Source organism: Felis catus, chromosome F1 (assembly GCF_018350175.1).
Source record: "Felis catus isolate Fca126 chromosome F1, F.catus_Fca126_mat1.0, whole genome shotgun sequence".
Classification (NCBI taxonomy): domain Eukaryota; kingdom Metazoa; phylum Chordata; class Mammalia; order Carnivora; family Felidae; genus Felis; species Felis catus.
This window is the reverse complement of record NC_058384.1, coordinates 4,896,917-4,911,628: the sequence shown is the minus strand read 5'-3', so window position 1 is coordinate 4,911,628 and position 14,712 is coordinate 4,896,917. Positions and strand designations below refer to the sequence as shown.

Sequence of the window (14,712 nt, the reverse complement as noted above, 5' to 3'; positions counted from 1 at the left end):
GGAAGTGATTAAGTCTAGATGAGGTCACGGGGGTGGGGTCCCCGCGATGGATTGGGGCCCTTGAAAGAAGAGGGAGACCCAGAGCCCGCTCGCTGTCGGCCATGGGAGGATACGGAGAAAGGCGGTCATCCACAAGCTGGGAGCAGGGTTCTCACCAGGTCTTGGACTCTGCCGCCTTCAGAGCCGTGAGCTGCCTGTACCCACGCTGCGGCGCGTAGCTGTGCGGCCTGGGCTGGCCGAGCGGGTGGTCGGCGGGTCAGCCGTGCCCGGTTCGCATGGGGGGACGCAGGTGACAGGCCGGTGGGGTGTTCCGCTGAGATTGGGCGTACCTGTGGTTTTGAGCGTGAGGCCGGAGATGATTCAGAATGGCTGTTTGGGGGGCAGTTTGCTAGGGAAGCAGCAGGAAGCGAAAGCAAGGGGGTTAGGCAGCACGCGGGACACTGGATGTTGGACGGCGTGACTCTGCAGCGGCCCGTGATCTTTTTGTTAGGTCTTTTCTTCCCGCAGTGCTTTGCCGGAGCAGAGGAAGGAAACCGGGGAGTTGCTCAGGGTTAGGGATTAATACAGCAGGCAGGATGGAAGGTTCAGGGGCCCAGAATCCAGGACAGGAAACGGCAGGTCTGACTGGTTGACGCCAGCAAAGGAGCACGAATGCCCAGTGAATTCGCCGCCGCCCACAGCTCGCGGGCCAGTTTGTAGGGCTTCGGGGTGAGTTCTTGAGTTGTATTGTTCTTCAGGCCGCTGTGGACTCATCGGCCCGAGAAGCTTTGCCCTTTCCCCTTAGCGGAGTCAGGCTCTGTGCTTCAGGGCCGGAGACAAGTAGCGCCGCATCAGACGAGCAGTTTTCCATGGGCAAAGTGGGTCGTCCTGGCTGGATTCACTCAGGGGAGGAGACATGGTGATCGGTTCTTCAAAGGGGAGCCAGAGGGGTAGAGAAGACCTTTCCAGGCGGGAAGGAAGGACCTGCCCTTCTGACACGGAGCCTGCGGGTGGCAGGCCCCGGGCCAGCCGTGTGCCCCCTGAGTGCTCCCACCTCCCCAGGAGCACCCCCTTGCGAGCCCTGGTCTCTCCAGCCCTCTCCGCGCTGGCCCCTGCCCATCCGCGTTCGTGAGTGCCCACCTCCCTCCGGTCTTATGTTTCTTACAGAATCTTCCCTGGCCCCACACCTCTGCCCCCCTCCCCAGACATCACTTCCTCCCCTTCGCTCCCCGGACCACCCTCCTGGACCCCGTGCAGTCTGATTTCGACGCCGCCCTCCCTCCTTAAATATCACAACTGATCTTCCTTCCCTAAACCCATGCTCTCCGCAGCATGGGACACTGAGATGAGGCTCGCTTTCCCCACGTCTTTCCTCAGCTCCCTGGACGTGGCCCTCTGCGGAGTTCGCGCCTCCCCTCTGGCTCCTCTCCTCCGTGGCTAACGCGGGCCTCTTCCTCGTACCGCTGGGTCAGTGCGGGCCCTCTAGAGAGTTCCTCCTGGACCCCTGGCTGGTGTCTTCCTGCCAGCACACTCCTGTCAGAGCCCACGGCTTCGCTGCCAGAGCTGTGTCTCCGGCCCACACCTTCCTCCCGCTCAGGCCCTCCTGTGCGTCATGTCTGGGGGTGGACGCCGCCCGGCCCGCCACTTAATAGTCAGCCCTTCCTGTGTCGTGGGGGCTGGCAGCGACCGAGGGCTCATTGCAACCTGGTTCAGGGGCACCTGGGGGGGCTCAGTCGGCTAAGCATCTGACTCTTGATTTTGGCTCAGGTCATGATCTCACGGTTCGTGAGTTCGAGCCCCGCTCCGGCTCTCTGCGGACAGACTCAAAAAATAAATGAAAAGATTAAAAAACAAACAAACACCTGGTTTACGCTTCTCAGAGAAGCACGAGGGAGAGCGATTACCTTGCTGACACGGCGCAAGGTGATTCTCTCTCTCTTTCTGTGTACCTCTCAACGTCTGATTCGTGATGACGGCTCTTCCTAGCCGTTTCCAGAAATAGGGAGTATCGGGCTGATAATTTAAAATGTTCTGGTAGCCACAAGGAAACAAAAGGCAAAAGAGAAACAGGTGAAATTAATTTTAGTAATTGTTAGTCAACCCAATATGTCTAAAATATTGTCATTTCAACATGTGTCAATTTAAAAATGATCGATGAGATATTTTACATTTTTTTGTGCGTGTGTGCTCAGTTTTTGAAATCTGTGTTTTACACTTACAGCCTGTTTTTGTTTGGGCTAGCCACCTGCACAGTGCTCAGTAGCCAGACGGACGAAAGGGCCGCTGTCCTACACGCCTGCCCGCAGGCGGTTCCAGGTCCCCTCTCCACCCCCTACCCCCACCCCTGCCTCTGGTGTAGGGTAACCAGCTTTTCTTCAGGTCTCTCTGATTCTGGAGTTTCTTCAGTTTTCTTTTCTTTTCTTTTCTTTTCTTTTCTTTTCTTTTCTTTTCTTTTCTTTTCTTTCTTTTTAATGTTTTATTTATTTATGTATTTTTAATTTTTTTTTTAATGTTTATTTCAGAGACAGAGCATAAGTGGGGGAAGGGCAGAGAGAGAGGGAGACACAATCTGAAACAGGCTCCAGGCTCTGAGCTGTCAGCACAGAGCCCGACGCGGGGCTCGAACTCACAAACCACGAGATCATGACCTGAGCTGAAGTCAGATGCTCAACCAACTGAGCCACCCAGGCGCCCCTGGAGTTTCGGTTTCCTGATGCACATAGCAAAAGGCCCGGAAGGTTATGGAAGGGCTAAATCTGTGAATACTTACCAAATCATGTTTTTGTCCCTGCCTCTCTTTGGTCTAATGTATACAGCAGCCAGTCTGATGTTACAACGATATGTTTACTAGTTCGGTGTTAGCCAGATTCACGGCACATCTCTAGGGACTTCTCGAAAGTCTAGGCTTGTAAAATGCTTCAGTTTCTACGCACACCATCATGTTCAGATCCTGCCTTCACGAGGGACCTGGGCGGGAGAAACAATGCAGAAGTGTACAGACTGAGGTCCTCCGGTGGGTGTGAAACGTAGTCCACAGGAAGACGTGGCGCGTATAGTGGGCCGTGTTTGTTACAGAGGAAAATCAGTAAATGAAAATTAAGAATCCCGTCTTCCGCAGTTAAAGACTTTTGATTTTCCCCTCGCTGCTCATCCCGCAGCCTCTGTAAGTGAAGAAGCCTAACATTCTAATTTAAACTGTTTTCTCAGGGGTGCCAGGGTGGCTCAGTCAGTTGAGCATCCGACTTCAGCTCAGGTCACGATCTCACGGTTCGGGAGTTCGAGCCCCGCGTCGGGCTCTGTGCTGACAGCTCAGAGCCTGAAGCCTGCTTCAGATTCTGGGTTTCCTTCTCTCTCTGCCCCTCCCCTGCTCACGCTTTGTCTCTCTCCATCTCAAAAATAAATAAAAACATTTAAAAAACATTTTTAAATGTTTTCACAGGGCTCCTGGGGGACTCAGTTAAACATCCAACTCTTGGTTTTGGCTCAGGTCATGATCTAATGACCGCATGGGGCTCTGCACTGACAGTGGTGCCTGCTTGGGATTCTCTGCCCCTCCCTCTCTCCCTCCTTCCCTCCCTCTCTCTCAAAATAAATAAATAAACTTAAAAAAAGTAAAATGTTTTCTCAGTAAAATAGGGAGTAAGTATAACACCATCATTATTACCCAGAGTGGTAAAAAAAATATTCTAGTCAAGTGGGGTGCCTAGGTGGCTCAGTTGGTTAAGCATCTGACTCTTGATTTGGGCTCAGGTCATGATCCCAGTGTCCTGGGATTGAGCCCCACATCAGGCTCTGTGCTGACAGCTCGGAGCCTGCTTGGGATTCTCTCTCCCCGCCTCTTTCCCTCTCCTTGCTCACGCTCTCCCTCTCTCACTCTCTTTCTCAAAATAAATAAATAAATATTTAAAAATTCTGTTCAAGTGCCTATTTGTGAAATTAAGTTAACATTCAAATATTACATCTTTAATTTTAATAATTTTAAGTGGAAATCTTTAATAATCTATTCTAAATCCCCTCTCTTCACATCTAGGGAGTACCGAATAGAATTTATGCTTTTCTTAGGTTATTTGCTGAATTGAATTACATCATTCTGGGGAGGGCAGGGGCATAACTAATATTTATTGAGCGTATGCCATTCAATACATCTTGCTTAATATAAAGCAAGAACCATGCTTTGTATTATGATAGTTCGTATTATTTTACTCTTCGGGTGTTCCCCGCCCCTTTCTAAGTATTTGCACGAAGTCACTAGGTTTTAACCACCAGGTCGGCTTCTGCACCCAGAGATTAACCTGTGCAGCCTAGCACGTGATAGAGCTCAGATCTGAACCCTGACGATCTGACACTAGGGGCCACGCTTTTCAGTATTTTGCCACTAATGTGGACTTTAACACAAACCTCTGAGGGAGATATTATTGTCCCCATTTTACAGGTGGAGAAACTGAGGTTTGAGACAGCTAATTAACTTAAAATCAGCTAGTGAGTGCCTGACACTTCTTTTTCTTACCCCCTCCCCTGTTTTCATTTTCTAGAACTTTCTGACTTGGGCTCGGGCTAATCCGCGCAAACACGTCTTTCTTCTCCCTTTGGTTCACCTGTCTGCCTTTTCCTTCCCCCAGAAAAGTATCTGCTGTCCTCACGAGGTAGGACTTAATTGCGTGACCTCGGTGCTACATCTGCCCTGACCTTGTTTAGAGAAACACAGCGCTTGCTTTCCAAAGTTTATGTTCTAAAACTGTTGACCGTTTTTTCCGCAGAGAGATCGGGACAATTATCAGGTCGCTAGGGTGCTGCCCGAGCGAAGGAGAGCTCCATGACCTGATCGCGGAGGTAAGCAGACCTGGGGCAAGGCTGCGTGCCGCGGGCTCCCAGCTTCGTCCATTCCTGGTGCCTAAAAACCCTTCCCTGCAGCTAAGCGTGTCCTAAACTAATGAGGGTGCTTGGTGGAAACATTCGGGCAGCTTTACGGATCAGCCAGCCAACAGGGTCTGAACAAATTAATAGCAGATCTGGAACACATGGCTTTGACTGAGTAACATGATGGCTCAAGTGAGGAGCCCACTTTATATTGTTTATACATTTTTTTTAATGTTTATTTATTTATTTTTGAGACGGAGAGAGAGAGAGTGCACATGCACAAGCGGGGAGGGGCAGAGAGAGAGACACACGCAGAATCTGAAGCAGGCTCCAGGCTCCGAGCCGTCAGCACAGAGCCTGACTCGAGGCTCAAACCCACAAACTGGGAGATCATGACCTGAGCCGAAGTCAGATGCTTAACCAACTGAGCCCCCCAGGCAACCCTTATTTATACTCTTTAAACTTAGTTGAAGAAAGGCCGGCAGACAGACACAGGGGACTGACTATGCGCAGAGAGGATATTGGCACTGGAAAGGAATATACTGAATAATGTCACTTCAGAGGGGATAGAAACGGAAACAGAGACTGGAAGAAATTTATATTTATTTGGGGGAAATAAAACCAACTTTCCGAGCAAGTAGTAAACACAATAATAAGAACTAACTTGACATCGACCAAAGAGTCTAAGAATTTGAAAAACGGTTATTTGTAACAGTGTAGATGAGTCCCTGGAGAGAGTTATCCCGTAAAGCAGTGGTGAGTGGCCCAAGACCAGAGAGCTTCCTGCCCTGTTTGGTTTTCCAGCAAAGGGTCCTCTCTAACTTCCACATGCAGCTTTCAGTCCAACAAAGCGGGGGCCTGCGGGGAACCAAGCTCCCTGGGCCCCCACCACGAGAAGAACCTTTCCAGAACTGCTTTTGTGGGTGTGTGGGTCTCCAAGTAGGAGGAAACAGGAGACAGGCAAGTAAGCACGATTTTGTTGATTTCCTTATTCCATGTGCCTAGCACAGCGCCGGCCCCGGGCGCATCCGTTTCAGTTTCTCCATGATAATCGGTACTTCAAAGACAAATGAAATAACGTATTTGAATCCTAACGCACTATATAAAGTTAAGGAATGGAAGATCAGGAAGGTAACTCTGGTACCCACCTCTTAGCATCTTGGTAACTAAAAGGCAGTACCAGTTTTTCATTAGCATTTAAAAATATTCAGTAAAGCACAAAATCTTTACGCTGGTTTTCCATTTGGGGACCCGGTGAAACTATTTTTACTCAGAGGAAAAAAAAAAACCTTATTTTTCCCAAGTGGGTCCTCATTTTTAAAAATAAGGTGTTGATCGCTGCTTGACAGTGTTTATCGACAAAGCGAGAATCTGTGCTAGGGAGAGGAAAGTTGGCATTGTGGAGCAGAGAGGGACTGGAGGATGAATTTACAGTGAAATCGTAATGATTGCGTACAATTCAGTAGGGTAAGCGCAGCGGTAATGAAAAATGGCCCTGGAAAGATAGAAAAGCAGAACCTTTGGAGCCTGATTCCTTGATGGTTGGTTTGTACGTTTCAACCTGTAGCGGGGGTCCGCCAATCCCAACCCCTGGGCCAAATCCAGCCCCCCCTCCTCTTATTGTAAATAAAGTTTTATCGGGACACAGCTAAACTCGTTTATTTACATATTGTCTGTGGCTGTTTTCTCACTGCAAGAGTGGAGGTTCAGTTCTCGCGACAGAGACCATATGGTTTGCAAAGCTTAAAATATTTACTGTCGGGCCCTTTCCAGGGAAAGTTTGCCAACTCTTGATCTGTAAGTTTTTCTGGCAAAGTGGAACAGACACCACGAATAGTGTCAGGAAGTCTACTTGCAAACCCCAGAGCTACCACTTACAGCTGTGTGGCCTTGGCTGAGCAGCGTCCTCTTTCAAAGCCTGGTCCCGCATCTGCGAAAAGAACGCAACAATAGCCAAGTGACTTTATGAGGATTCATTCTGATCGCTGCAAGGAATCAGCTGTTCCCTGGTGGGCACTCAGTGTATATTTGGGTTGGCTTGCTCTGTAGGTGGCTCTCTAACGAAATGACCCCGCGGGTTTCACAGTTAATCACAGTAGATGCGCAGGCCCCAGCATTTTCTTTTGTATTTGTCCTTTGCCTAGGTACATTGACACAGCCTTGGAAAATTACACGTTTCAAACTGTTGGACCAAGAGGGATCACTGTGTGATCTAAGCCCTACATATGTTTTTCTGTATTTGTGTGCAACAATTTGTTCAGATTAAATTATAGCAAGATGCTTAAGAAGCTTAAGAATTGTAGCAATATGCTATCTAAGCCCTCCATATGTTTTTCTGTATTTGTGCACAACAGTTTGTTCAGATTAAATTATAGCAAGATGCTTAAGAAGCTTTGGGTGTGACTACCCTTTTTGAAGTTTCCCAAATAACTGAGGGGGAAAAAAAGCACATAGATATTTGTAGGTATCAAATACATTAAAAAAAAAAAACAACAAAGCTCTAAATAGTGGGTGAATAAGGATGAATGTTGTATTGATAAATGCTCTGTAATGGCTTCAGAAATGAAACTATATCTGCTTCATTTGCTTTAAAATGCAATAATGTAAGGGGCGCCTGGGTGGCGCAGTCGGTTAAGCGTCCGACTTCAGCGGTTAAGCGTCCGACTTCAGCCAGGTCACGATCTCGCGGTCCGTGAGTTTGAGCCCCGCGTCAGACTCTGGGCTGATGGCTCGGAGCCTGGAGCCTGTTTCCGATTCTGTGTCTCCCTCTCTCTCTGCCCCTCCCCCGTTCATGCTCTGTCTCTCTCTGTCCCAAAAATAAATAAAAAACGTTGAAAAAAAAAATTAAAAAAAAAAATAAAATGCAATAATGTAAAAAAATACAATCATGTGACAATGCTCTAAAATTCTACACATCGAAGGGCACCTGGGTGGCTCAGTTGTTTAAGCATCTGCCTCTTGACTTTGGCTCTGGTCATGATCTCATGGTCTTCAGATCGAGCCCTGCATTAGGCTGCATGCTAGGCGTGGAGCCTGCATGGGGTTCTCCCTCTCACTCTTCCCCTCCCCCCTGCTTGTCCCTCCCTCCCTCCCTTCGTCTCTCTCTCTCTCTCTCTCAAAAACAAAAACCCACATCAAAATCTATGTTCAGTTCTCTAGTTGCCATTTACTTAAATTTCAGTGTAGATACATACTCTCAGCCCCTCACTTCCTGAGGAGCGATAGGAGAGCTGATGTCTCTCTTGAAATAGATCATTTAAAAATCACTCCGCATTGATCCCTCTACTTCATATTCTACAATTAGCAACTTGCCCCAAATAATCTCTACCCGCTTGGAATATCACAAAACCCAACAGCCGTAAGAAGGGTTAATATAAATTTTATTGACATACAGGTTATTAAACCATTCTTCCTTTACTATGGAGTTAGAGCCTTCCAGGCTTTTCCGTGTGAGAGCTGGGGCCGGGGGTGGGGGTGGGGGGGACATGGTGGCCTCTCAATACCAGTGGGAAGGGCATGGAGAGGTCTACAGCATTCAAAGTTCAAACTCAAGTGGAATTGTGGAGAATTTAAAGTAATTAGAAGGGAGAACTACGAGATGTTTGGAAAATAACACCTATGTTGATAAGATTATTACACTGTACAGTGATTTTTTCAAAAGGCCAATTCATCAGGAAGGTGTTAAAAATCATAAATGTCTGTGTTCCATAGATGGAGATTTTAACTAGCTTCTCAAGTAATTGATAGAGCAACTACATAAAATATCAGCAAAGATGGAGATAATCTCAACACCACCATTAACCACTCTGGCCTAACTGATATTTATAGGACACTACACCTACAATACATGTTCTTTCCAAGTGTCCATGGAATGTTCAATAAGATATATTAAGTGTTGGACCATAAAACAAATCTCAGTACATTTTGAAAAATCGAAATCATACAGGATATGTTCTCTGATTTAAAAAATGGAATGAAGCCAGAGATCAATTGAGAATAAGATAACTAGGAAGCCCTCAAATATTTGAAACGAAGCAACATACTTCTAAAACGATTCATGAATCAAAGAAGAAATCACGAGGGGAGTGAGAAAGCATTTTGCCCTGAACGTTGATGAAAATGCAACACGTCAAACGTTGTGGGATTCAGGGAAAGTAGTGCTTGGAGGCCAGTTTACAACTCTAAATGTTCACATTGGAAAAGTAAAAAGACCTAAAATTAATGATCTAAATTCTCATCTCAGGAAGCTAGGAAAAGAAGAGCAACATAAACCCAATATATAGAGAAGGAGAAAAATTGTGAAGAGCAGCAATCAGTGAACTAGAAAATGGACAGAGAAAATCCCTGAACGCAAAATACTAGTCTTTTCAAATAAAACTGATAAACTTGTAGCTCAGACAATCAAGACAAATTACCAACATCTAGATTAGAGGAGGGTTTTTCATTATCCTTCAGATATTTGAAAACGATAATAAGAGACAGCTTTATGCCACTAAATGCAGCAACTTAGATGAAATTGACATGCTCACCAAGAGACACAAATGACCAAAACTCACCCAAGAAAAAGTGGAGAATTTGGGTAGCCTCCTATCAGTTATGAAAATTAAATTTATAATTAAAAACTTTCCCATAAAGAAAACTAGAAGTTCAGATGGCTTCTCTAGTGAATTTTTTTTCAAACATTTATGGAAGAAATAGTACCAATTCTACCCCAAATTCTTTCTGAAAACATTACGGGAGGTAACACTTTCCAGGCTAGTATTACTGTGATATTCAAACCAGACAATTGTATTATAAAAAAAAGGAAAACTACAGATCTTGTTAACATAGATGTAAAAAGTCCTTACTATGATTTTACCAAGTCACTTTCAACAATATCGTATAAAGGATAATACATCATGAGCAGGTGGAGTTTATCTCAGAAATTTAAGGTTGGCTTAACATGAATCAGTGTAATCTATTACATTAAGAGAACAAAGTCGATAAATCGTATGATCATTTCAATAAATATATAAAAAGCGTTTGAAAAAATTCAATATCCACTGAAGATAACAATACTCAGCAAACTAAGAACAAAAGGAAACTTGTCAATCTGGCCAAGGGCAGCTGTGAAAACTCAAGGCTAAGATGACACTCAGTGTTTTCTACCTAAAATCGTGAACAAGGCATGGATGCCTGTGTTAATCACTCCTATTTATCATTGTACTTGAAGTCCTAGCTAGTGCAACAAGGTAAGAAGAAATAGTAAAAGACTATTTTATATTTATGTTATTTTCTATATTTATATATATATTTATAATATTTAATATAGGATATTTAATATTATTATAAAAACAATAGAAGTGAAGCTATTTCTATGTCAGACAACATGATTTTTCATGGAGAAAATCCTAAGAGAGTTACCAAAAAGCCACTAGAATGTGTGACTTTAGCCAGATCATAGGCTACATGGTCAACATGAAAAATTAATTGTATTTCTTTTTTTTTCCAGATGTCTTCTTTATTTATTTTATTTTATTTTTTAAAATTTACATCCAAATTAGTTAGCATATAGTGCAACAATGATTTCAGGAGTAGATTCCTTAATGCCCCTTACCCATTTAGTCCATTCCCCCCTCCCACAACCCCTCCAGTAACCCTCTCTCTGTTTTCCGTATTTAAGAGTCTCTTATGTTTTATTCCCCTCCCTGTTTTTATATTATTTTTGTTTCCCTTCCCTTATGTTCATCTATTTTGTCTCTTAAAGTCCTCATATGAGTGAAGTCATATGATATTTGTCTTTCTCTGACTAATTTCACTTAGCATAATACCCTCCAGTTCCATCCACGTAGTTGCAAATGGCAAGATTTCATTCTTTTTGATTGCCGGGTAATACTCCATTGTATATATATACCACCTCTTCCTTATCCATTCATCCATCGATGGACATTTGGGCTCTTTCCATACTCTGGCTGTTGTCGATACTGCTGCTGTAAACATAGGGGTGCATGTGTCCCTTTGAAACAGCACACCTGTATCCTGTGGATAAATGCCTAGTAGTGCAGTTGCTGGGTCGTAGGGTAGTTCTATTTTTAATTTTTTAAGGAAGCTCCATACTGTTTTCCAGAGAGGCTACACCAGCTTGCATTCCCATAATTGTATAATTAGAAATCAATGGTAAGAAAAATGAAATCAAGTAAACAACTCCATTTAAAAAAGCATTAGAATAGAAGAGTCAATACATCTAACAAAATATAGGCAAGACTTATACACTGAAAACAGCAAACACTATAAAGAGAAATTAATTAAGATTTAAAAGGATACATATACATGTTCATGGATTGCAAAACAACATCGTTAAGATGGCAGTCCTTTGATGAATTCAGTATGTGTTCAAAATCATAGTAGGCTTTTTTTTTTAAAGACATTTATAAGTTGATTCTGAAATTTGAATGGAAAAGCAAAGGACCTAGAATAAACAAAATAATTTTGAAAATGTAGGGCCAGGGTGGGTGGACTTTCACTACCTGATTGCAAGATTCACTGCAAAACTACAGTAATCATGACAGTGTGATATTTGTGGACTGAAAGACATATAGACCATTGGGACAAACCAGAGGATCCAGAAATAGAACTATGCATCTCTGACAAAGGTGCCAAAGTGATTCCATGAAGAAAGGATGATCACTTCAATAAATAGTGCAGGAGCAAATGGGTATCTGAATAGAAAGAACACAAAGTTTGTCACTCTTTTTACTCCATACAAAGGTTAACTTGAAGTGGATCATAGATCTGAATAGATGAGCTAAAGCTATACATTTCTAGAAGAAGAGAGAAAACCCTGTGATATTGGGTCAGCCAAACATTTCTTAGAGAAGACATAAAAAGCATGAACCACACAAAAAAAACGAACACAATAAGCAATGATTATCTTAATCAATATCAAAAGGATTTGCTCAGTCAGGGGGCGCCTGGGTGGCTCAGTCACTTATGCATCTGACTCTTGGTTTTGGCTCAGGTCATGAGTTTGTGCCCTGCATCAGGCTCCACACTGTTAGTGTGTGAATCCCACTGCTTGGGATTCTCTCTTTCTCCTTCTCTCTGCCCCTCCCCTGCTTGTGCGTGCTCTCTCTCTCTAAATAAATAAAATAAAATCGAATCGAATCAAATTGAATAAAATAAAATAAAAAAATAAAATAAAAATCATAACGATACTCACTGAACTTGAAGAAAGAGTGGAGGACCTCAGTGAGACCCTCAAGGAAGAGATAGAAAACATAAAAAAGAACCAATCAGGGACGAATAACTCAATGAATGAAATGAAAAATACACCCACAAGAGAGAATAGATAGTAGACTAGAGAAAACAGAAGAATGGATCTGTGACCTGTAGGACAGAGTAATGGACAGCAATCAAGCTGAACAGGAGAGAGAAGGACAAATGCAAAATGAAAATAGACTAAGTGAACTCAGTGACACCATCAAGTGTAGTAACATTGACATTATAGGGATCCCAGAAGGAGGAGAGAGAGAAAAAGGAACAGAAAATTTATTTGAAGAAATAATAGCTGAAAACTTCCTGAATCTAGAGAAGGAAACAGAAATCCAGATCCAGGAACCACAGAGAACCCCCAACAAAGTCAACCCAAAGATGTCCATACCAAAATACATAGTAATTAAGATGGCAAAAAGTAGTGATCAAGATAAAAATTTAAAAGCAGCCAGAGAAAAGAATGCAGTAACATACAGGGGAAACCTCATAAGGTTATTAGCTGATTTTTCAGCAGAAACTTTGCAGGCTGGAAGGGAGTGTCATGATATATCCAAAGTGCTGAAAGAAAAAAAAGTTCTGCAGCCAAGAATACTCTATTCAGCCATGCTCTCATTCAGGATAGAAGAAGAGATTAAGAGTTTCCCAGACAAGCAAAAGTTAAAGAAATTCATGTCCATTAAGTCAGCCTGATAAGAAATTTAAAAGGGACTTTTTGAGTGGAACGGAAAGACCATAAGTAGGAATAAGAAAGGTAGGAAGCACAAAAGCAGTAACATTAAATGCATCTGTAAAAATCAGTCAAGCGATTCACAAAATAAAAGATGTAAGGTATGACACCCTATGCATAAAATGTGGAGGTGGGGGGAGAAGAGTGAAGAATGGGTTCAAACTTAAGTGACCATCAACTTAATATAGACTGCTATATATAATACTAATGGCAACCACAAATCAAAAACCTGTAATAGATATGCAAAAAATAAAGAGAAAGAAATCTAAGTATATCACTAAAGAAAGCCAGCAAACCATGAGAGAAGAAAGGAACAGAGACGAACTACAAAAACAACCGGAAAACAAGTAACAAAATGGCAATAAATACATACCTATCAACAATTACTTTGAATGTAAATGGACTAAATGCCCCAATCAAAAGACATAGGGTGAAGGAATGGGTAAAAAAACATGACTCATCTATATGCTGTCTACAAGTGACCCATTTCAGACCTAAAGACACCTGCAGATTTAAAGGGAAGGGATGGAAAAACATTTATCACGCAAATGGAAGTGAAAAGAAAGCCAGGGTAGCAATAGTTATATAAAGGACAAAATCGACTTTAAAACAAAGACTGTAACAAGGGACAAAGAAGGACACCATATAATCATAAAGGAGACAATCCAACAAGAAGATCTAACAATTGTAAATATTTACGCACCAACATGGAAGCACTCAAATACATAAAGCAGCTACTAACAAACAGAAAGGAACTAATCAATGGTAATACAACAATAGTAGGGGACTTTAATGCCCTGTTTACATCAATGGACAGATCAGCCAAACAGAAATCAATAAGGAGACAGTGACTTTGTTTTTTGTTTTTGTTTTTTTTTTAAAATTTTTTTTCAACGTTTATTTATTTTTGGGACAGAGAGAGACAGAGCATGAATGGGGGAGGGGCAGAGAGAGAGAGAGACACAGAATTGGAAACAGGCTCCAGGCTCCGAGCCATCAGCCCAGAGCCTGACACGGGGCTCGAACTCACGGACCGCGAGATCGTGACCTGGCTGAAGTCGGATGCTTAACCGACTGCGCCACCCAGGCGCCCCGAAGGAGACAGTGACTTTGAATGACACATTGGAGCAGATGGATTTAACAGATATTTTGAGAACATTCCATTTTCATTTCTTTGATGTGTCTGTTGACCTTCTGGATGTCTTCTTTGGAAAAATGTCTGTTCATGTCTGCTGCCCATTTTAAAACTGGATTATTGTATTACTATCAAGGAAATGCAAATCCAAACAACAATGAGATATCACCTCACACGTGTCAGAATAGCTAAAATCAAAAACAAAAGAAACAACAAGTTTGGTGAGGATGTGGAGAAGAAACCCTCGTTCACTGTTGGTGGGAATGCAAGCTGGTGCAATCACAGGGGAGAACAGTACGGAGGTTCCTCAAAAAATTAAAAATAAAACTAACATATGATCCGTTAATTCCACTACTGGGTATTTAGCCAAAGAATATGAAAACATTTATTCAAAAAGGCATATGCACCCCTATGTTTATTGCAGCATTACTTAACAATAGCCAAATTATGGCAACAACCCAAGTGTCCATCGATAGATGAATGGATAAAGAAGCTGTGGTATGTATATAATGGAATACTACTCAGCCATAAAAAGAATGCAATCTTGCCATTTGCAACAACATGGATGTATCTAGAGAATATAATGCTAAGTGAAATAGGTCAATCGGAGAAATACAAATAAATACCACATGATTTCACTCTGATGTGGAATTTAAGAAACAAAACGGAAGAACAAAGAAGAAAAGAGACAGACCAAAAAAGAGTCTTAACTATAGAGAACAAAGAGGTGGTTACCAGAGAGGAGGTGGGGGGGGGGGATGGG

At 43.0% G+C, this 14,712-nt stretch overlaps 1 protein-coding gene across 1 annotated transcript in view; it reads left to right on the top strand.

The window, feature by feature from the left end:
• Positions 1-14,712, top strand: part of EFCAB2 (EF-hand calcium binding domain 2) — a 132,121-nt gene that overhangs the window by 100,128 nt on the left and 17,281 nt on the right. Inside the window, exon 3 of the mRNA XM_023248050.2 lies at positions 4,737-4,809. Within this exon, the coding sequence (XP_023103818.1) occupies positions 4,737-4,809 (73 nt within the window). The remainder of the gene's footprint in view (positions 1-4,736; positions 4,810-14,712) is intronic.